The 23,673-nt window shown below is 46.6% G+C and overlaps 1 protein-coding gene across 2 annotated transcripts in view; it reads right to left on the bottom strand.

Moving 5' to 3' along the window:
• daam2 (dishevelled associated activator of morphogenesis 2) overlaps positions 1–23,673 on the bottom strand; it is a 355,177-nt gene that overhangs the window by 136,236 nt on the left and 195,268 nt on the right. For both annotated transcript variants that reach the window (XM_078212233.1, XM_078212234.1), the window contains exons 6-9: positions 10,974–11,307; positions 9,721–9,831; positions 7,277–7,380; positions 4,982–5,048 (exon numbers count right to left, since the gene is read on the bottom strand). In XM_078212233.1, coding sequence (XP_078068359.1) covers positions 4,982–5,048; positions 7,277–7,380; positions 9,721–9,831; positions 10,974–11,307 — 616 coding nt within the window. The remainder of the gene's footprint in view (positions 1–4,981; positions 5,049–7,276; positions 7,381–9,720; positions 9,832–10,973; positions 11,308–23,673) is intronic.

The following is a 23,673-nucleotide window of genomic DNA, read 5'->3' as shown; positions in this document are numbered from 1 at the left end:
TCAAGGATCAAATTTAACATCAAAATTATTCAAGGAGGTTATGGATAGCTCAGGAGTAAAACAATTTCAATCAACTGCGTACCACCCAGAATCACAGGGAGTGTTAGAGCTGTGGCATCATACTTTAAAAACAATAAGAAATCTCACAACACCAGGTTAAAGTCCAACAGGTTTATTTGGCAGCACGAGTTTTCGAAGCGTTGCCTCTTCATCACTCACCTGATGAGGGGGCAGCGCAATGAAAACTCATGCTACCAAATAAACCTGTTGGACTTTAACCTGGTGTTGTGAGACTTCTTACTGTGCCTTCCCCAGTCCAACACCGGCATCTCCACTTCATGGCTACCTCTAAAAATAATGTTGAGGCTTATGGTCCAAAGATTAGCCAGAGGATTGGGATAAAGGAATTCCATTTGTACTCTTTGCAATTAGGGATGCATCTAATGAATCAACCAAATTCAGTCCATTTGAATTGGTTTTTGGTCATGAGGTAAGGGGACCACTTAAATTGATCAAAGAGAAATTGGTGAGTCAGCAATCTGAGACCACATTATTGGACTATTAAATTTGAGGGAAAGGTTGAATAGAGCAGGTGAATTGGCTAGACAACGTTTAAAGGTGGCACAGCATGTGATGAATCAGGAAGCAGATAAGAAATCAAAAATTCTTATCTGGAGGGGATAAAGTTTTAGTGTTACTACCAGTGAACCTTTAAAAGTAAGGTTTAGTGGACCTTATCAAACTGAAAGGAAATTGAGTCTGGTGAATTATTTGATAAAATCGCCAGATAGAAGGAAAACTTACAGAGTGTGTCATGTGAATATGCTCAAATTGTACTTTGATAGGGAAGGAAAGTAGAAGTAGGATGTGTTAGTGGTTGCAACTCAGTGAAGAACCAAATCTAGATGATTCTGAATTTGACATTCCTCAAACTAAATTGGATAATGAGGAAGTTATCAGAAATTGGAGTAAATTATTGAGTTACCTTCCAGAGAAAAATCAAGGTGACCTGAAAGAGTTACAAAAATCACATGGAGAGATATGTGGGAATAAGCTGGGAAGTACTAAACTAGTTATGCATGATGTAGGTGTAGTGAATGCCGTTCCAATGAAGCAACACCTTATAGACTTGACCTTCTAAAATTGGCACAGGTACAGAAGGAGATTGAAAGTATGTTTAAAAATGACATCATTGAAGTGAGTTGCAGCGAGTGGATTTCACCCATGGTGATGGTACCAAAACCAAATGGTACCCAACGGCTGTGTGCGGACTATAGGAAAGTTAATGCAGTCATGAAATTAGATTTGCATCGGATGGAAGACTGCATTGAGAAGGTGGGGCAATCAACTTTTATCTTCAAATTTGACTTACTCAAAGGTTATCCGAAAGGGCAAAGGAAATTTCAGCTTTTGTGACACCAAATGGTTTGTACCAGTTTAAAGTTATGCCATTTGGAATGAAAAATGCCCCAGCCACATTTCAAGATTACCCAATTGCGCGGTGTGCGAAGACGATCCGGTGATTTTTAGTCAGGCGTGGGAAGAACATTTAGAGCACCGAGCGGAATTGTTCTATCAACTTCAGGAGGTGAGCTTGGTAATAAAATTGGCTAAGAGTGAGTTTGGAAAAGCCCAAGTCACGTTCCTCGGCCGTACAATTGGACATGGATAGGTGGTCCCATGGGATGTGAAAACAAAGGTTATTGGGGAGTTCTCAATACAATTGGGAGAAGGGGAATACTGAGATTTCTGGGCCTGAGTGGTTTTTACAGGAGATTTGTACCAAATTTTAGCAGTGTGGTTGCTCCACTGACTGGCCTGCTGAAGAAGCATAGCAAATTTCAGTGGACGGCGGAGGGTCAATAGGCATTTGATGGCCTGAAAGCTGTGTTAACCACTGCCGCTGCAGTAGGCACACCAAATTAGGCAAAACCACTCAAGGCGGCCATTGATGCAAGTGATGTGGGCGTTAGTGACGTGCGATTACAGGATATCAATGAGAGAATAGAACAGCCTATTGGGTATTTTTCCAACAAAAGCTAAATGATCATCAGAAGAAATATTCAATCGCTGAGAAAGAAACTTTGAAATTGGTGCTGGCGTTGCAACATTTTAACATTTATGGTGCCAGGAATTCATCTGAGATGATTATATACACTGATCACAATCCATTGACATTTTTGGAAAAATTTAAGAATAAAGGTACAAGACTGTTGAGATGGAGTTTATTATTGCAGCTGTATAATTTGAAAATTATACATGTGGCAGGAAGAGAGAATATGATTGCTGAAGCTTTGTCACGAATGTGATAATAAAAGAAGACATGTACTTCAGGATGATAGGGAGGAAATAGCTTGATCTGGGTTTCAGATAAAGCTCGGCACAACATCGTGGGCCGAAGGGCCTGTTCTGTGCTGTACTGTTCTATGTTCTATGTTTAATGGTGGAATACAAGGACTGAAATGGACTGCATTGCTGTTATATTTGCATGTTTTGATTTTATAAAGGGTACGTGTATCTATTGTAGAGTACCATTAGTGTGAAATTAAAAGGTTTTGAAAAATGAAGCCATCTAAGAATATGGATGGCCATTTATTTCTTAAGGGGAGTTGTGACGATACTGTGCCTTTAAAATATGTATTTTAATCATGGGATGGGATTTACGACCATTTAGAAAGATGCGGATTAATCCGGGATAGTCAGCACGGATTCGTGAAGGGCAAGTCGTGCCTCACAAATTTGATAGAATTTTTTGAGGAGGTAACTAAGTGTGTTGATGAAGGTAGGGCAGTTGATGTCATATACATGGATCTTAGTAAGGCGTTTGATAAGGTCCCCCATGGTCGGCTTATGATGAAAGTGAGGAGGTGTGGGATAGAGGGAAAGTTGGCCGATTGGATAGGTAACTGGCTGTCTGATCGAAGACAGAGGGTGGTGGTGGATGGAAAATTTTCAGACTGGAGGCAGGTTGCTAGCGGAGTGCCGCAGGGATCAGTGCTTGGTCCTCTGCTCTTTGTGATTTTTATTAATGACTTAGAGGAGGGGGCTGAAGGGTGGATCAGTAAATTTGCTGATGACACCAAGATTGGTGGAGTAGTGGATGAGGTGGAGGGCTGTTGTAGGCTGCAAAGAGACATAGATAGGATGCAAAGCTGGGCTGAAAAATGGCAAATGGAGTTTAACCCTGATAAATGTGAGGTGATTCATTTTGGTAGGACTAATTTAAATGTGGATTATAGGGTCAAAGGTAGCGTTCTGAAGACTGTGGAGGAACAGAGAGATCTTGGGGTCCATATCCACAGATCTCTAAAGGTTGCCACTCAAGTGGATAGAGCTGTGAAGTAGGCCTATAGTGTGTTAGCTTTTATTAACAGGGGGTTGGAGTTTAAGAGCTGTGGGGTTATGCTGCAACTGTACAGGACCTTGGTGAGACCACATTTGGAATATTGTGTGCAGTTCTGGTCACCTCACTATAAGAAGGATGTGGAAGCGCTGGAAAGAGTGCAGAGGAGATTTACGAGGATGCTGCCTGGTTTGGAGGATAGGTCTTATGAGGAAAGGTTGAGGGAGCTAGGGCTGTTCTCTCTGGAGCGGAGGAGGCTGAGGGGAGACTTAATAGAGGTTTATAAAATGATGAAGGGGATAGATAGAGTGAACGTTCAAAGACTATTTCCTCGGGTGGATGGAGCTATTACAAGGGGGCATAACTGTAGGGTTCATGGTGGGAGATATAGGAAGGATATCAGAGATAGGTTCTTTATGCAGAGAGTGGTTGGGGTGTGGAATGGACTGCCTGCAGTGATAGTGGAGTCAGACACTTTAGGAACATTTAAGCGGTTATTGGATAGGCACATGGAGCACACCAGGATGATAGGGAGTGGGATAGCTTGATCTTGGTTTCAGATAAAGCTCGGCACAACATCGTGGGCCGAAGGGCCTGTTCTGTGCTGTACTGTTCTATGTTCTATGTTTAAGTCTTGTAATAGGTAAAGGTTATGCTAATTCTTTTTGTTATATTTTAACTGTGTTTTTAAATAAACTTTGTTTGATAAAAGCTTCCTCGTGGGTCACTTGAATGATACCTGGATTGAAACATCTTATAAGACTATAAGATTGAGGAACAGAATTAGGCCATTCGGCCCATCCAGTCTGCTCAGCCATTCAATCATGGCTGATAAGTTTCTCAACCCCATTCTTCCACCTTTTCCCCGTAACCTTTGATCCCCTTACCAATCAAGAACCTATTTATCTCTGTCTTAAATACACTCAAAGGCCTGGTCTCCACAGCCTTCTGTGACAATGAAATCCACAGATTCAGCAAAGCCTCTGGCTGAAGAAATTCCTCCCCATCTCCATTCTAAAGGGTCGTCCCTTTACTCTGAGGCTGTGCCCTCGGATCCTCGTCTCTCCTCCAAATGGAAATATTTCCCCACGTCCACCCTATCCAGGCCTTTCAATATTCAACAAGTTTCAATGAGATTCCCCCTCATCCTTCAAAACTCCATTGAGTACAGACCCAGAGTCCTCAAATACTCGTCATACATGAAGCTTTTCAAAGAACAAAGAAAGAAGAACAAAGAACAAAGAAAATGACAGCACAGGAATAGGCCCTTTGGCTCTCCAAGCCTGTGCTGCCCGTCTGAACCAAAACCCACTACCCTTCCAGGGACCATATCCCTCTATTCCCATCCTATTCATGTATTTGTCAAGATGCCCTCTTAAAAGTCATTCCCGGGATCGTTCCCATGAACCTCCTCTGGACCCTCTCCAAGGCCAACACATCTTTCCTTAGATATGGGGCCCAAAATTGCTCGCAATATTTCAAATGTATCTCATCAGAGCTTCATAAAACCTCAGCAGTACATCTCTGCTTTCGTAGATTCTGATATTATGAAATGTTGTATACTGAAAAATTGTGGTGGCAGATGTTTCACATGGAGCTGGTTGCTCCTTGACCGATAAGGGCAAGATTGTCACTCACCATGTCAAGCCGCTTTGCAAGTTCATTCTCATCCTCAGTTCTGACCATCTCAAAGAAGTCTAAGTGCCTAAACACAGAGGGAAAATAGAAAATTGTCAGTACTCAAATTCACCCTGGCCACCTTTCCTGCCTCAGACAAAGCTTTCAACACACTGCTGCTTATCACCTGTGGGCGATCTGACTTGGGATGGTTCACAGGGTGGCACTAGATTAATTATTAATCCAGAAACTCAGTTAATGTTCTGCGCACCCGAGTTCGAATCCCTCCATGGCAGATGGTAGAATTTTGAATTCAATTTAAAAAGCTATCTGGAATTAAGAATCTACTGGTGACCATGAAACCATTGTCGATTGTCGGAAAAAAACCCATCTGGTTCACTAATGTCCTTTAGGGAAGGAAATCTGCCATCCTTACCCAGTCTGGCCTACATGTGACACCAAAACATTGTATGTTTTCAAGAATGAGTTAGGGGATCAAGGGATATGGGGGGAAGGCAGGATCAGGTTATTGAGTTGGATGATCAGGCAAGATCATCCAACTGGTGACAAGGGTTTGAATCCCATCATAGCAACTGGAGAAATTTAAATTACAGAACTTGCAGATTCCCTACAGTACACAAGGAGGCCATTCAGCCCATCGAGTCTGTATTGACCACAATCCCACCCATGCCCCATTCCCATAACCCTCACATACCCCCTGCTAATCCCCCTGACACTTGGGGCAATTTAACATGGCCAATCAACCTAACCCACACATCTTTGACAGTGGGAGGAAACAGGAGCACCCGGAGGAAACGCACACATGGTGAGAAAGTGCGAACTCCCACAGACAGTGACCAGAGGCTGGAACTGGACCTGGGTTCCTGGCGCCGTGAGGCAGAAGTGTTAACCACTGTGCCACTTTGCTGCCCCACGATTAATAAAAGTTAGTAATAGTGACCATATTATTAATTTTTGTGAAAAAAACTTAGAGCGTAAAGAGGTTTACAGCATAGAAACAGGCCCTTAGGCCCAACTTTTCCATGCCGCCCTTTTTTTTAACCACTAAGCTAGTCCAAATTGCCCACATTTGGCCCATATCCCTCTATATCCATCTTACCCATGTAACTGTCTAAATGCTTTTTGAAAGACAAAATTGGACCCGCCTCTACTACTACCTCTGGCAGCTCATTCCAGACACTCACCACCTTCTGTGTGAAAAAAACTGCCCCTCTGGACCTTTTTGTATCTCTCCCCTCTCACCTTAAACCTATACCCTCTAGTTTTAGACTCTCGTACTTTTGGGAAAAGGTGTTAACTATCTAGCTGATCTATGTCCCTCATTATTTTATAGACCTCTATAAGGTCACCCCTAAGTCTCCTACACTCCAAGGAAAAAAGTCCCAGTCTATTCAGCCTCTCCTTATAACTCAAACCATCAAGTCCAGGTAGCATCCTGGTAAATCTTTTCTGCACTCTTTCTAGTTTAATAATATCCTTTCTATATCACTAATGTCCTTTTAGGGAAGGAAATCTGCCATCCTTACACCGTCTGGCCGACATGTGATTCCAGACCCACAGCAACATCCCTCTGAAGTGGCCGAGCAAAGCTACTCAGTTCAGGAGCAGTTAGGGTTGGTGACAAATGTTGGCCTCGCCAGCGATACCCACATCCCATGAAAGGATCATTAAAATAAGAACCTCAGCAAAATGGAATGTCAGAACAATTCTGACATTGGCTGGGGAATAAGAGACTTAAGGGAAAGAGAAAATAGAACAGTAACTCAGAACAAAGCACTAAAATCTGCCAGATTGGAGAACTTTATGTTTGGGCATCCCAGGAAAGAAGAAATAAACAGTAATTTATCAAGGTTCCACATCATTTCCTTGCTGTTGTGAGTGGCACAGTGGTTAGCACTGCTGCCTCACAGCGCCAGGGACCCGGGTTCGAATCACGGCTAGGGTCACTGTCGGTGTGGGGTCTGCACGTTCTCCCCGTGTCTGCGTGGGTTTCCTGCGGGTGCCCCGGCTTCCTCCCATTGTCCAAAGATGTGCAGGTTAAGTTGATTGGCCATGATAATTTATCCATTAGCATCAGGGGGATTAGCAGGGTAAATATAATGGGGTTACAGGGATAAGGCTTGGGTGGGATTATTGTAGGTGCAGGCTCGATGGGCCAAATGGCCTCCTTCTGCACTGTAGGCATTCTATGTTGTGCTCCATGTTCTCACCAGATACTCTATCCTATCTCTACAAGGCCCATGTTCATACACCTTGTCACCGGCTGTGGGTAAACGTTGTGATGTTGCGAGTTACCTGTCTAACGTTGCGTTCTCGTGATTTCGTAACTTATCGATCACAGGTTGAATTCCTAACATGAGGAACTCATACCGGAGGTGCAGTCGGAATTCCAGATTGTCCTGCAAGGAAGTGAAGACATGATTAAATGTTGGGACACCGCAGTATCTCAGTGCACTTCAAAATGGCGGCATTGCTTCTTCCCCCACAACACAGCACCTTTAGGCCTTTTTACACAGAGGGTGGTGAATGTCTGGAACGCGCTGCCCGGGGAGGTGGTGGGAGCAGGTACGGTGGTGGCATTTAAGGGGCAACTAGACAAATACATAAATAAGATGGGAATGGAAGGATACGGACTTCAGAAGTGCATACCGTTTTAGTTTAGGCAGGCATCATGATCGACGCAGGCTTGGAGGGCCGAAGGGCCTGTTCCTGTGCTGTCCTGTTCTTTGTTCTTGGTTATTTGTTCTAATTTTGATGAGTAATTTGTACCCAGCAAGTTGAGGAATGTTAATGCTCTTCAACTTTTTAGTTTGGGGGCCCAGAGTTGCTTACAATCCTCTGGCTAAGGTTGATTTAGAGAAGTATAGCATAATTTTTCTTGCTATAGCATAATATTTGTTTAAAATGACCAGGTTTACATTTTGGATTTGGCCCAGGACTAGTTACCTGTCCAGTGTTGTACCAAGGACTTTCAATTCAGGCTCTAACTTATCCTGCCTCAATGTGGTGATGAAGGACCAGTGCTCCAAAAGCTCGTGGTTCCAAATAAACCTGTTGGACTTTAACCTGGTGTTGTGAGACTTCTTACTGAATTCTGCCTCCACCATTTACCTCAATGTTGACCTCACACAGGCAGCACCGTGTGAGATTGCCATTTCAGACTGCTGATTTCTCCTGGCATTTGAGCAGCTAACTGCACTGAGATTATCCTGAGCACCTTCGACGTGGAACCTGTACAGCTGGCAAAAACCAGGAGACCATCATGTTAGCACAGTCTCCGGGCTCCCTTGGTCACATACTCACCTCTGTTAGAGGGCCACAAGTTCAAGTCCGACCCGAAACATGGAAACATAGAAACTAGAAGCAGGAGTCGGCCATTCGGCCCTTCCAGTCTGCTCTGCCATTCATTTTGACCATGACTGATCATCGAATTCAATATCCTGATCCCCCTTCCTCCCATATCCCTTGATCCCTTTAGCCCCAAGAGCTAATTTCTTCTTGAAATCACACAATGTTTTGGCCTCAGCTACTTTCTGTGGGAGTGAATTCCACACATTCACCACCCTCTGGGTGAAGAAATTTCCCCTCACCTCAGTTCTAAAAGGTTTACCCCTTTTCCTCAAACTATGACCCCTAGTTCTGGACTCCCCCACCATTGGGAACATTGTTTCTGAATCTCCCCTGTCTAACCCTGTTAGACTTTTATAAGTTTCTATGAGATCCCTCTCACTCTCCTAAACACCAGTGAATATAGTCCGAACCGACTTAGTCTCTCCTTATATGACAGACCTGCCATCCGAGGAATCAGCGTGGTAAACCTTCACTGTACTCCCTCTATAGGAAGGACATCCTTCCTCAGATAAGGACACCAAAACTGCACACAATACTCCAGCTATGGCCTCACCAATGCCCTACACAATTGCAGCAAAAGACCCCTATCCCGATACTCAAATCCTCTCGCTATGAAGGCCAATATACCATTTGCCTTCTTGACTGCTTGCTGTACCTGAGCGCTTACTTTCAGCGACTGATGCATGAGGACTCCAAGGTCTCGCTGAGTATCCACCTCTCTCAATTTACACCCATTCAAGTAACAATCTGTCTTCCTATTATTGCTACCAAAGTGGATAACCTCACATTTATCCATATTATACTGCTTCTGCCATGCAGATACCCACTCACTCAACCTGTCCAAACCACGCTGAAGCATCTCTACAGCTCACCTTCACAGCCAACTTTGGATCATCTGCAAATTTGGAGACAACACATTCAGTTCCCACTTCCAAATCATTAATATACAATGTGCACAGTTGGGGTTCTAGCACAGATCCCTGCAGAACCCCACTAGTCACTGCCTGCCAATCAGAAAAAGATCCATTTGTGCCAACTCAGATGGGTTACATTATATCGACATGAACATGAACTCTGCTTCTCTGTACACAGATGCTGCCAGACCTGCTGAGTATCACCACCGTTTTATGCTGGATATTCATTTTTAAATAGTGATACTTTGCATTTTAAGAAGAGTCCCAATGGTGGGGTATTGAATCTCGATTCCTTATCAAATGTTCCGCCCTTGGTCTATGGTGCCCTTGCTTCCCATCTCACGGAGCCAGAGTTTGTTCACCTGGTCCTCTGCTGCATGAGGTCCATCGCTCACTCCAGCCTTGAAGCTTTGGCTGGTTAGACGAACTGCAGCAGACGGTGCAGCATTTCCTGCGAGACTGCCTTCAACTTACCTCCCCAGCACCAGCGTTTAACACTGCGTTGATGAAGGACATGATTGCAGTTTTGAGGTGCACCTCGTCCCTGTACTTGCCAGTGCTTCTGTCCAGCTCATTAAGTAATGTCTGAAACACAAAACAAACCAATGAATTTACACCTTTCAGTGTCAGTCAAAGATTCTTCCAGAACCATATTCCATATCCTCTTCCGACCATCGTATATTGGTGGACACAATATGTCAACGTCTTATTAATCAGTAGACATGCAGCTATGTTACTAAACCAACAATCCAGATAAGAGTGGCACAATGGTTAGCACTGCTGCCTCCCAGTGCCAGGGACCCGAGTTCAATTCCGGCTTCAGGTCACTGTCTGTGTGGAGTCTGCACGTTCTCCCCGTGTCTGCGTGGGTTTCCTCCGGGTGCTCCGGTTTCCTCCCACACTCCAAAGATGTGCTGGTTAGGTGGATTGGCCATGCAAAATTGTCCCTTAGTCATAGAATACTGAAGTGCAGAAGGAGGCCATTTGGCCCATCGAATCTGCACCAACCATAATCCCACCCAGGCCCTATTCCCATGCAGTTATCCTAGCTAGTCCCCCTGACACTAAGGGGCAATTTAGCATGGCCAATCACCTGACATGCACATCTTTGGACATCTAGTGTCCCAAGATGTGTAGGTTAGGGGGATTAGTGGGGTAAGTATGTGGGGTTACGTGGGTAGGGTCTGGGTGGGCTGCTTTGTCGCAGAGTCGGTGCAGACTCAATGGGCCGAATGGCCTCCTTCTGCACTGCGGGGATTCTATTATTTCTATTCTATGATTTGAGTGGCCACTTGTCCTCTGCTTTCACCCAACCTGAGAAATCGAGCCGACCTCTAAAACGAGACCCTTTCAAACCTGCCTGAGCTGAACTCAGAGTGGTCGTATTGGAGAGACAGGTGGCACAGTGGTTAGCACTGCTGCCTCACAGCGCCAGGGACCCGGGTTCGATTCCCGGCTTGGGTCACTGTCTGTGTGGAGTTTGCACATTCTCCCCGTGTCTGCGTGGGTTTCCTCCGGGTGCTCCGGTTTCCTCCCACGGTCTGAAAGGCGCGCTGGTTAGGTGCATTGGCCATGCTAAATTCTCCCTCAGTGTACCCGAACAGGCGCCGGAGTGTGGCTACTAGGGGATTTTCACAGTAACTTCATTGCAGTGTTGATGTAAGCCTTACTTGTGACACTAATAAATAAACTTAAACTTTATTCCCCCGGAGGAAGTCCTGTTTTACCTGGAAGCGAGTCCGCTCTGCCGCGTAGATCTGGTAGTGCAACATTGCCTGCAGTACTTTCTTGTGCCCTCCGGGTACCAGACAAACGGCGCCCAGGATCTCCAGCACGGCGATCTTGGTCTTGATGTTCTCTGTCCTGAGGCTGTGGGAAATGATGTTGATGCTCTCCGGGTGAGCCAGCACGTGGGCACGGCCCTGGGAATTGTTCATCAGAGCCTTGATGCACCCTATAACGGATGTGTGAATGCGGCTCTCTGACGTGTCATAGTCCATGCTTCGGAGAAAGTTCAACAGGCACGTAAGCCCGTCCAGTTCGATGAATCGCATCACAAACCTGTGGGTCCAAGCGTCGCAATGTTAGCGCTTTCCCTGCCACTCCCCCGCCTGCCCGTTCCCCCCCCCCTCCCCCCACAGCTTTGCCCCCTCTCTCCCCCCACAACCTTCCTTTGGTGCTGGGATATAGACTCATCAGCCCAAGAGGTTCCTTTTTAGTCACAATCAGCACTGGCCGTTAACTGAAACTGGCAAATAATCAAGTACGGTGGCACAGTGGTTAGCACTGCTGCCTCACAGTGCCAGAGACCTGGTTTCGATCCCCGGCTTGGGTCATTGTCTGTGTGGAGTCTACGCGTTCTCCCTGTATCTGTGTGGGTTTCCTCCGGGTGCTCCGGTTTCCTCCCACAATCCCAAAGACGTGCTGGTTAGGTGCATTGACCATGCTAAATACTCCCTCAGTGTACCCGAACAGGCACCGGAGTGTGGCGACCAGGGGATTTTCACAGTAACTTCATTACTATGTGAATATGAGCCTACTTGTGACACTAATAAATGAACTTTACGTTAAACTTAACTATCCCAATCCTGTCCTTCCCTGCCATCCGTATCCACATGTTTCTCAGCTATAAGGAGCAAGACGATGGCTGCTTTTTCCCTCGCTCAGGGATACCAAGGCCAATTGTAATCCCCCCAACCACAACCCAAACTCCCACCTAACCAACTCCACAAAGTGGTCGTGGCAGAGCTTGGGGTAGCATCACACCATGTGGCATCCTTCCATTTTCCAATATCATCAATTAGTTTTGGATGAAGAAGTCTTCAGCCCATTTAATTGTTTTCTGGCATCTAGTTGTTACAGAGAAACACAGAAACATAGAAGATAGGAGCAGGAGGAGGCCATTCGGCCCTTCGAGCCTGCTCCACCATTCATTACAATCATGGCTGATCGTCCAACTCAATAGCCTAATCCTGCTTTTTCCCCATAACCTTGGATCCCATTCACCCCAAGTGCTATATCCAGCCGCCTCTTGAATACATTCAATGTTTTGGCATCAACTACTTCCTGTGGTAATGAATTCCACAGGCTCACCACTCTTTGGGTGAAGAAATATCTCCTCATCTCCGTCCTAAATGGTCTACCCTGAATCCTCAGACTGTGACCCCTGGTTCAGGACTCCCCCACCATCATGAATATCCTCCCTGCATCTACCCTGTCTAGTCCTGTTAGAATTTTATAAGTGTCTATGAGATCTCCCCTCATTCATCTGAACTCCAGTGGAAACAATCCTAACCCAGTCAATCTCTCCTCATATATCAGTCCTGCCATTCCCAGAATCAGCCTGGTAAACCTTCGCTGCACTCCCTCGAGAGCAAGAACATCCTTCCTCAGAAAAGGAGACCAAAACTGCACACAATACTGTAGATGTGGCCTCACCAAGGCCCTGTATAATTGCAAAAACACATCCCTGCTCCTGTAATGAGTCTGGTGTCGTAGTCTTCCTGGTAATCCATTCCAGTACCTGATTACCCACTGTGGGTTTTTCTTTATTTCTTTTGAGATATGGGTGTCATTGGCTGGGTGAGCATATGTTGTCCATCCCTAATTGCCCTTGAGCTTGGATTGCTGGGCCATTTCAGAGGGCATTTCAAAATCAACCACATTGTGCAATCACATGTAGGCCAGACCAGGTAAGGATGGCAGATTTCCTTCCCTAACGGACGTTTGTGAACCAGATTGGTTTTTATCAATTGATTATAGTTACAATGGTCATGATCTTCGCTAATTGGATGTTAAGGAGCGGCACGGTGGCACAGTGGTTAGCACTGCTGCCTCACAGCGCCAGGGACCCGGGTTCGATTCATCGCTTGGGTCACTGTCTGTGTGGAGTCTGCACATTCTCCCCGTGTCTGCTTGGGTTTCCTCCGGGTACTCCGGTTTCTTCCCACAGTCCAAAAGATGTGCTGGTTAGGAGCATTAGCCGTGCTAAATTCTCCCTCGGTGTACCCGAACAGGCGCCGGAGTGTGGCGACTAGGGGATTGTCACAATAACTTTATTGCAGTGTTAATGTATGCCTACTTGTGACACTAATTTAAAAAAACTTCAACTTTAACAACCTGCATTTATATATCATTTGGTAAGATATGAAACAAGCCAGGAGTGCAACCAGATATTAAAGGCCATGAATCCACGTGGAGATATTAAAATGGGTAACTAAAAGCTTTGTTAAAGAGTTGGAATTTGAGGAGCATCTTAGAGGATTAAACAGTGGAGAGTGAATTCCAGAATAACTATCAATGGCGGGATGAAGGCAGTGAGGGAATACCCAAGATTTGACTTTGATCTGTCCTTAAATATAACTTAGAGACAACAAGGTGAATGGACAGGGCAACCCCACAAAGATTTCAAGGTGCTACTTGCAGCATTAGCAATAATGAGCAGTATGTGGGGAAGAGCAGAAGAGGAATCCCACTCCCATCCCTACTGAGGGCAAATTAAATCACTGAAAAACTCATTACAAGCCAGCACGGAAGTCCCAAATGTTTGCGGGCAGCTTACCCGCACCTTCAGAAACTGACCAACTGAAGGGAGGCGGGTACAGGGTAAAGTCGCCATAGTCCCAGATGACCATAGGATGCTCTCCCCTTGGAGGGGGAGGGCTGACTGGTGGTGATTTAACCTGAGGGTCACCACACCTCAGGCGAGGGGCAAGGTTGAGAAGGCAGGGTCTTCATGAACAACCTCAGCTGGTACGGGATTTGCACCCACGCTATTCGTGTCGCTCTGCTTCACGAACCAGCCGTCCAGCCACCTGAGCTAACCGACTCCCCTGTGTAGGCAGGTTCACAGTTCAAAGCCAGGCATGACTGCTCCAGGACAACAACTCAGCCCCATGGGGGAGGGGGGGGGGGGGCATTTGCTAGGGGGTGCCCTTGGCTCTGCTTGGGGGGCAGGGAGAGTGAGTTTGTGAAGATTTGAGCAGTGTTGGCCCAGCCCCTCCCCCGCCCCCATCCACCATCCTGCCCAACGCCCATCGCATGGGTGGAAGGACAATCTAAAATGCTGCCGGGGGGACAATTTGGCAGCCAGGTGCCCAGAAGGGTGGTTCCAGCTCGTAATGGCAGCACGGCTGTAAGATTCTGCGACCCATGGCAAGGAGGGGCAACACCCTCCGCAGGAACACGGGCATCAAGAGGGCATGAGAGGAAAGAACAGACGGAAGGCAACGGAGGCCAAAACCCTCAACCCGCCGATCACAGTGCCACCTGGAGGTGAGAGAAAGCTAGTGCCAACGGGGATGAGAGACAGTGACAGGCATCTTGGCACTGAGGGCCTCAGAGCTCACAGTACCAGTCACCATACCGTGCCGACAACCATCAAGGTCACTGAGACCTTGAACCTCTTGACTTCTGGCTCCTTCCGAGGATGCACTGCGGACCAGAGTGGCATCTTAGAGGCAGATGCTTCCCTCTTTGATGGAGCCGGGCGGCACATTATTTAATGACATGCATGATTCTGCAGGGACCTCGCTTACAACATTCATTCTTAAACACCAGCAGGACAGGAAAATCGCGCTGTTGAGTTACACAGCCTCCATGCCAGCGGGTACCCTTTGTTCGGTGTGCAGTTCCCCCAGGGGCTGGTTTACTAAGCGCCAGATCTGGAATCGAGAGAGACCCTCGTCAACCTTGTGAGGTTTTGACCTTTTCAACTGTAATTCCACACTTGCAAATATGGTTTGCTTTGGACATGGTTTAAACAGCCAGAATTCCTCAGGATGTTTGGGAAGAAAGGGAAGTGAAGCTGGAGGATGTCGGGAAATCAGCACTCATGATGATTGATCTCCACTGCCAACAGAAATTGTTTTGCTCTGGCATTCTCTCTCCTTGCGGCCCGCAGCCTGCTTGACACAAATATGCACTCACTTAAACAGGCAGAATCAGCGGACCACAGCAACCCAGACATGAAGAATAGAATCGTAGAGCAATACAGCACAGAAACAGGCCCTTCAGCCCAACCGGTCCATGCCGACCATGCTGCCCTCCCAGCTAGTCCCAGTTACCCGCGTTTGGCCCATATCGCTCTAATCCTTTCCCATCCACGTACTTATCCAAATGCTTTTTAAACGTTGATATTGAACCTGCCTCAACCACACTCTCTGGCAGCTCCATTCCATATCCGCATCACCCTCTGGGCGGCAGGGTGGCACCGTGGTTAGCACTGCTGCCTCACTACCAGGGACCCAGGTTCGATTCCCAGCTTCGGTCACTGTCTGTGCAGAGTCTGCACGTTCTCACCGTGTCTGCGCGGGTTTCTTCCGGGTGCTCTGGTTTCTTCCCACAGTTTGAACGACGTGCTGGTTAGGTGCGTTGGCCGTGTTAAATTCTCCCTCAGTGTATCTGAACTGGCGCCCAAGTGTGGCGACTAGGGGATTTTCACAGTAACTTCATTGCAGTGTTAATGTAAGCCTACTTGTGATGGTCATAATTAAACTTTTTTAAAAACGTCTGTGTGAAGAAGTTGCCCCCTCAGTTGTCCCTTTTCCTTTTTCCTTCCACAGTCCAAAGATGTGCGTGTTAGATGGATTGGCCATGCTAAATTGACCCTAGTGTCAGGGGGATTAACAGAGTAAATATGTGGGATTACGGGAATAGGGCCTGGGTGGGATCATGGTTGGTGCAATGATGGGCCGAATGGCCTTCTTCTGCACTGTCGGGATTCTATGATTCCATGAACCTCAAATAAAACTACGACTCATGAATTCCTTTTTTTTGTCAATATTGATGAGCATCGCTGGCTAGGCCAGGATTTATTGGCCATCCCTAATTGCCCATGAGAAGGTGATGGTGAGCCGCCTGCTTGAACCGCTGCAGCCCACGTGGTGTAGGTACACCCACAGTGCTGTTAGGGAGGGAGTTCCAGGATTTTGGCCCAGCGACAGTGCAGGAACGGCGACATATTTCCAAATCAGGATGGTTTGGTGGGGAACTTTCAGCTTTAGATTTAACTATGCATCTGTTCCCTTTGTTTTGCTGAGTCACAAAGGTTCCAGGCTGGGTAAGGTTGGCAGATTCTCTTCCAAAAGGAGACATAAGTGAACCAGATTTGTTTTTACAACAATTCAGTAATTTCATGATCGTTATTTGAGTGTCTGGAACAAACTGCCAGAAGTAGTAGTAGAGGCGGGTACAATTTTGTCTTTTAAAAAGCATTTAAATAGTTACATGGGTACGATGAGTATAGAGGGATACGGGCCAAATGCGGGCAATTGGGATTAGCTTAGGGGTTTTAAAAAAAAAGGGCGGCATGGACAAGTTGGGCCGAAGGGCCTGTTTCCATGCTGTAAACCTCTATGACTCTATTACTGACACTAGCTTTTTTTAATTAATTAACTGAATTTATTAATTAACTGAATTTACATTGCTCCAGCTGTCGTAGTGAGATTTGACCTCAAGTCACCAAACTTCACAATGCAGAGGAGGCCCTTCGGCCCATTGACTCTGCACCGGCACGTGAGAAACACCTGACCTACCGACCTAATCCCCTTCAGCTGCACTTGGCCCATAGCCGTGAATGTTATACAAAACAAACAGAAAATGCTGGAAAATCTCAGCGGCTCTGATGAAGAGTCATCCAGACTCGAAACGTTGGCTCTATTCTCTCTCCACAGATGCTGTCAGACCTGCTGAGATTTTCCAGCATTTTCTGTTTTTGCCTCTGATTCCAGCATCCGCAGTCTTTCGCTATTATTTTAGCCTTGAGTGTTATTTCAGTTTAATCTTATTTATTAGTGTCACAAGTAGGCTTACATTAACACTGCAATGAAGTTACTGTGAAAATCCCCGAGTCGCCACACCCTGGCACCTATTCGGGTACACTGAGGGAGAATTTAGCATGGCCAATGCATCTCACCAGCACATCTTTCGCACTGTGGGAGAAAACCAGAGCGCCCGGAGGAAACTCATACAGACACCGGGGAGAAGGTGCAGACTCTGCCCAGTCACCCAGGTGCTCATCCAGGTACTTCTTAAAGGATGTGAGGCAACCCGCCTCTACCACCCTCCCAGGCAGTGCATTCCAGACCCATCACCACCCTCTGGGTAAAAATGTTTTTCCTCACATCCCTCCTGAAGTATTAGTCCAGGCCTCTGGATTACTAATTTGATTTGATTTGATTTATTATTGTCACATGTATTGTTCCTTGCACGCTATACAGACATTTGGACAGTCAAAAGCTTTTTCCCAGGGTGGGAGAGTCAATTGCTAGGGGGCACAGGTTTAAGGTGCGAGGGGCAAGGTTTAAAGGAGATGTACGAGGCAGGTTTTTTTACACAGAGAGTAGTGGGTGCCTGGAACTCGTTGCTGGGGGAGGTAGTGGAAGCGGATATGGTAGTGACTTTTAAGGGGCGTCTTGACAAATACATGAATAGGATGGGAATAGAGGGGTATGGTCCCCCGAAGGGTAGGGGGTTTCTGGTTCAGTCGGACAGCATAGTCGGTGCAGGCTTGGAGGGCCGAAGGGCCTGTTCCTGTGCTGTAATTTTCTTTGTTCTTTGTTCTTTGTTCAAAACATACCGTTCACAGAGAAGGAAACAAGAGAGTGCAGAGTGTAGTGTTACAACCATAGCTCGGATGTAGAGAAAGATCAACTTAATGCAAGGTAAGTCCATTCAAAAGTCTGACAGCAGCAGGGAAGAAGCTGTTCTTGAGTCGGTTGGTATGTGACCTCAGACTTTTGTATCTTTTTCCCGATGGAAGAAGATGGAAGGGAGAATGTCCAGGTGGCGTCCTTAATTATGCTGGCTGCTTTGCCGAGGCAGCAGGAAGTGTAGACAGAGTCAATGGATGGGAGGCTGGTTTGAGTGATGGATTGGGCTACATGCACGACTTTTTGTAATTCCTTGTGGTCTTGGTCTATCCAGTCATGACAGCACAATGCGACCGTTCTCAATAACTTAGGTTGGATCTTTCTGTGCCACCTTCATGGACAGAATAATAAACGCGGCACGGGAACGCACAGGGGGATTTTGAGAGGGATTTCTGAGAGGCATTCTAAGTGCAAATCAGCTTTGTCGTGCAAATGCGCCTCAGAGAAAAGGCTCCTTGCCTGTACGGCTTTATACTTGATTTAATGCTTCCTTTTTTAAGCATTTATCACAGCTTGAATCTGAGCCACTTACTCTGTGAACTGCCCCATGTTAGAAAGGCAAGACTTGTAGATTGGAGAAGAGAGAAAGTCTGAAGGGAATATAAACTCAGAAGCAAGAGCAGATTCCTATCTGTAAATTAATGGCGCATTTTGAGAATAAATCTTTCGGAACGGAGCATTTTTTGGACTGAGGGGGCGGGAGGGTGCAGGAGATGGGAAGGAATAAAAAAACAAGTGTAAAGGTGGGACAAAGTGGAACAGATGTTCTGAGAGGTGGAGAAGACTAGTTGGAGGGCGAAAAATACAATTAGATGAAAGGGCTCAAGAAACAAAAGGTTGACGAGCAAATAAAATGGAAATAAAATTGGGAGAGATATCAAAAGGGTTGTTGATTTTTGTTAGTTTACAAATGGGAGCAGAAGTAGGCCATTCAGCCCCTCAAGCCTGTTCCGCCATTTAGTAAGATCCTGGCTGATCTGTTTGTGTTTCACATTCCAATCTACCTCTGATTCCCTTGCCTAACTGGAATCTATCCAGAATTATAGAATACCTGCAATGCAGAAGGAGGCCATTCGGCCCAGCTAGTCTGCACCGACTCTCCAACAGAGCATCCTACCCAGGGCCTATCTCCATAACCCCACATATTTACCTCACTAATCTCCCTCGCCTACACATCATGGCCAATCTACCTAACCTGCACAACTTTGGGGTGTGGGAAGAAACCAGAGCACCCGGAGGAAACCCATGCAGACACGGGGAGAACGTGCAGACTCTGCACAGACAGTGACCCAAGCTGCGAATCGAACCCTGGATCAACAGGGCTGTGAGGCAGCGGTGCTAACCACCGTGCCATCCACACTTCTGTCTTAAAAATAGTCAATGATTCAATGACACTGCCTCCAATTGGAGATGTTATTATTATCCTGATTTTACTATCAGGCGTTACAAGCTACCCAATTGGCTCAAAGGGCTCACTGCTGCTGAAGGTACCTTTTTTCAAACATTGCTACGTTTCATAGCTGGGCCGAACGCACAGGTCTCAAATTCCACAGCGCCGTGTAGCTGAACTAATTTTATTCCAATTAATGTTCCCGCAACTCCACATTAATTCCTTTCTTTAATCGGAAGGCATGGGGCCGTGTCTAGATGCTTCTGTGCTCGCTGAACTTGGTTAAATGACAATAAGGATTAGCAAGAGAGCACCGACGCCTGGGATCCTTGTCAGAAAGAAGCCTGACCCAGCCCAGGCAGGGGGCTGCAACTTGAGAATGGGCTTCCTGACAACTCGCATCAGAATGTTCTTTTTTTTCTTGGAAGATTCCATCTCTTCCTGGGCTGTGAACTCCGACACCAGTCCGTTGGGATCAATGGCCTGTTTCTGCGTTGCACATTCTGTCTAATTCTCAAGAGAACGGCCAGGCCAGGCTCGGCAGATCGTGAGGCCTGTTCGCTTGGCACGCTAAAGACTTGAACAGTTCCATCTGTGACACAGCTCTCTGCTCACTACAACATTTATCTCATTACAGCAACTTTTATTGTCACCATCAATAAATTCCTGCTTCCCACACGAGTGCTAGTTTAATGGGTTCGCAATGTGAACAGCACAAGAATCTACGGGAAACTACAAAGGGGTTGTGAACGCAAATCAGCCTCCCATCCATTGACTCTGTCAACACTTCCCGCTGCCTCGGCAAAGCAGCCAACACAATTCAGGACCCCACGCACCCCGGACATTCTCTCTTCCACCTTCTTCCACTGGGGAAAAGATACAAAGTCTGAGATCACGTAGCAGCCGATTCAAGAACAGCTTCTTCCTCCTGCTGCCATAGAACTCTTGAATGGACCTACCTCGCACTAAGTTGATCTTTCTCTACACCCTAGCTATGACTGTAACACTACATTCTGCACCCTCTCCTTTCCTTCTCCCCCTGTGTACTCTATGAACGGTATGCCTTGTCTGTATAGCGCGCAAGAAGCAATACTTTTCACTGTATGGCAATACATGTGACAATAATAAATCAATTCAAAGAATAGGCCTAATCTAAGATTGCAATCTAAGATTAATTAAGGTTAATCTAAGATTTTCCAGCGTTTTCCCTTTTGGTCTAAGATTGCAAACCTTGCCTCCGTTGACAGGCTCACTTTTTAAAAAATATTGTCCTCAGGATGTGGGCTTTATTATAGAATCCCTACAGTGCAGAAGGAGGCCATTTGGCCCATCGAGTCTGCACCGACCACAATCCCACCCAAGCCCTCCTCATATATTTACCCTGCTAATCCCCCTGATACGAAGGGGCAATTTAACATGGCCAATAAACCTAACCTGCACACCTTTGTGATGGGGATGGGGGAGGGTGAAAGAGGGGGGAGGGTGGGTGATGGGGGGGGATGGGCGATAGGGAGGGTGGGCGATGGGGACGGTGGACGATGGGGAGGGTGAGTGATGGGGAAGGGTAGGTGATGGGGAGGGTGGGCGATGGGGGAGGGTGGATGATGGGGGAGGGTGGGCGATGGGGGAGGGTGGGTGATGGGGAAGGTGGGTGATGGGGTGGGTGGGCGATGGGGAGGGTGGGCGATGGGGAGCGTGGGAGGTGGGGGAGGATGGGGGATGGGGGAGGGTGGGAGATGGAGGGAGGGTGGGTGATGGGGGAGCACAGTGGGTTAAGGGGAGCAGGGTGGGTGAGGAAAGGAGACTTTATTCCTGGAGATGGAGTCATTCTGGTGTACAGGCTGATCTCATGCACCTCCCAATGTAACACTGAATGAACAGTGTTGCAGCAGCCTGGGAACAGATTACACATTCTTCGCCAGTAATGATGTGTTTCATGGGAAGGCAGCAGAGGGGAAAATGTAGATCAAGTAGATAAAAAAGCATTTCAGACTTTTGCCACATTGTCGAAGTCTAATAAGTGAGTTTATTGACCCTGCAAAAAATATATATGATCTAGCTTGCGGTCCTTTTTCAATTTTCTCTCAAATTTTGACCTGACTTGAAGCAAATGGAAACAGGGCTGCAAGTTGTCGATTGGAAAAGAGCAGCTTGGATTTGGAAGGTCTTTACAAAGGAATGATCTGTATTTTTGAATGGAGATTGCCACCTCATTAAAGCGCTGTGGCTTTGACAAGATCCATCAGATATGCTCACTGGGGGTCAGTCAAGTCTCTTCCTCCCTCCAGCCCCTCACATCAGCAGACAACAACACAGCACTAATGGGCTGCACAGAGGGTGTGTAACACAGCACCAGCCCTTGCTGGGAGAGGCAGGGGGATTATCATCTGAAATATACCAACAAGCCTGGCAGGTGGCTGTTGTAAAATGAAAAGTTGCCAAGAAAGGCAACGTGTGCAGATGGCACATGAACTTGGCAGCTCTGATACAGCATGTTTGTAAGGCTCATCTTACTGCCGGCAGCTAATGATTTATTTGATAACCGGGAATGAGGGACTTCAGATATGTGGAGAGGGGAGAGAAACTGGGATCGTTCTCCTCGGAGAAGAGGGTTAGAAAAAACACAGTAAGAAGTCTCACAACACCAGGTTAAAGTCCAACAGGTTTATTTGGTATCACGGGCTTTCGGGAACGCTGCTGCTTCATCAGGTGAGTGGACTGTGTCCACTCCAGTCCAATGCCGGTATCTCCACATCAAGAAAAAAACAGGAGTTCAAATTTGCAACAGCTTTTGTTGGGTAGATAAAAAAATGTTTCCATGTTGATTCACTCGTAACATTTGAAAGGGAATAGGATATATATTAGTTTTGATTTATTATTGTCACATCATAGAATCCTACAGTGCAGAAGGAGGCCATTCAGCCCATCATGTCTGCACTGACCACAATCCCACCCAGGCCCTATCCCCATAATCCCATGCATTTACCCTAGCTAGTCCCCCTAACACCAAGGGGCAATTTATAATGGCCAATCCACCTAACCCGCACATCTTTGGACTGTGAGAGGAAACTGGAGCAGACACGGGGAGAACGTGCAAACTCCACACAGACAGTGACCCAAACCGGGAATCGAACCCGGGTCCCTGATGCCGGGAGGCAGCAGTGCTAACTACATGTGCCTCCCACACATGTATTGGGATACAGTGAAAAATATTGTTTCTTGTGCGCTATACTGACAAAATATTCTGCATACAGAGAAGGAAGGGAGGGGGTGAAGAATGTAGTGTTACAGTCATAGCGAGGGTGTAGAGAAAGATCAACTTAATGCGAGGGAGGTCCATTCAAAAGTCTGATGGCACCAGGGACGAAGCTGTTCTTGAGTTGGTTGGTACGTGATCTCAGATTTTTGTATCTTTGATGGTGAAGAAGTTTGATTCAGTCTATGGGGGAGAGTACGGGAGTGCAACACATTGGAGAGCACATTCTAGGAGCCGGCCTGGTCACAATGGGCCAAATGTGGGATTCAGTGATATCAGAAACTGAACTATCTGATACTGAACATCAGCATGTTGATGTCTCTCTATCTTTTCCCTGTTCTCTCACATTCATTGATTCACACTGGAGTGCAGTTCTGTTGGCCCCACTTTTGTATCTTGGACTACTTGGTAAGTGTCGGAGTGTTTGAACAGGAGGACCTGGCCTCTTGAGAGGGAAACAAGCACTGGCTCTTCCTTAGAATTAAAGACCCCCCACCCACCCCCAATCAGAGCTCTTCATTGCCATTGGTGCAAATCAGCACAAGTGGGTACGATCTAGTGGCCATTACAGAAACGTGGCTGAAAGGTGACCAGGACTGGGAGATGAATATCCAGAGGTATCAGGCGTTTAGGAAGAATAGACAGGAAGGAAAAGGTGGTGGGGTCGCGCTATTAATAAGAGATAATATCAGGGTAGTACTGAGGGATGACATAGGCTCTGAGGAACAAAACGTGGAATCATTATGGGTAGAGATGAGGAATAGTAGAGGGAGAAAGACACTAGTAGGTGTGGTATATAGGCCCCCAAATAATAATGTTGAGGTAGGGAGGGCTATAAACAAGCAGATAAGGGATGCGTGTAAAAACGGAACGGCAATAATCATGGGGGACTTCAACATGCACATTGACTGGCAGACTCAAGTCGGTAAGGGTGGAATGGAGGAAGAGTTCTTAGAATGCTGTCGGGATAGTTTCCTTGAACAGCATGTTACGGAACCGACGAGGGAACGAGCTATTTTGGATCTGGTATTGTGTAACGAGGTAGGTAGAATTAAGGATCTTATTGTGAAGGACCCTCTTGGGTCTAGTGACCACAATATGGTCGAATTTCTGATTCAGATGGAAGAGGA

Source organism: Mustelus asterias, chromosome 5 (assembly GCF_964213995.1).
Source record: "Mustelus asterias chromosome 5, sMusAst1.hap1.1, whole genome shotgun sequence".
NCBI classification, from domain to species: domain Eukaryota; kingdom Metazoa; phylum Chordata; class Chondrichthyes; order Carcharhiniformes; family Triakidae; genus Mustelus; species Mustelus asterias.
The sequence above is the reverse complement of the archived record's forward strand: the minus strand, read 5'-3'. Positions and strand labels throughout refer to the sequence as shown.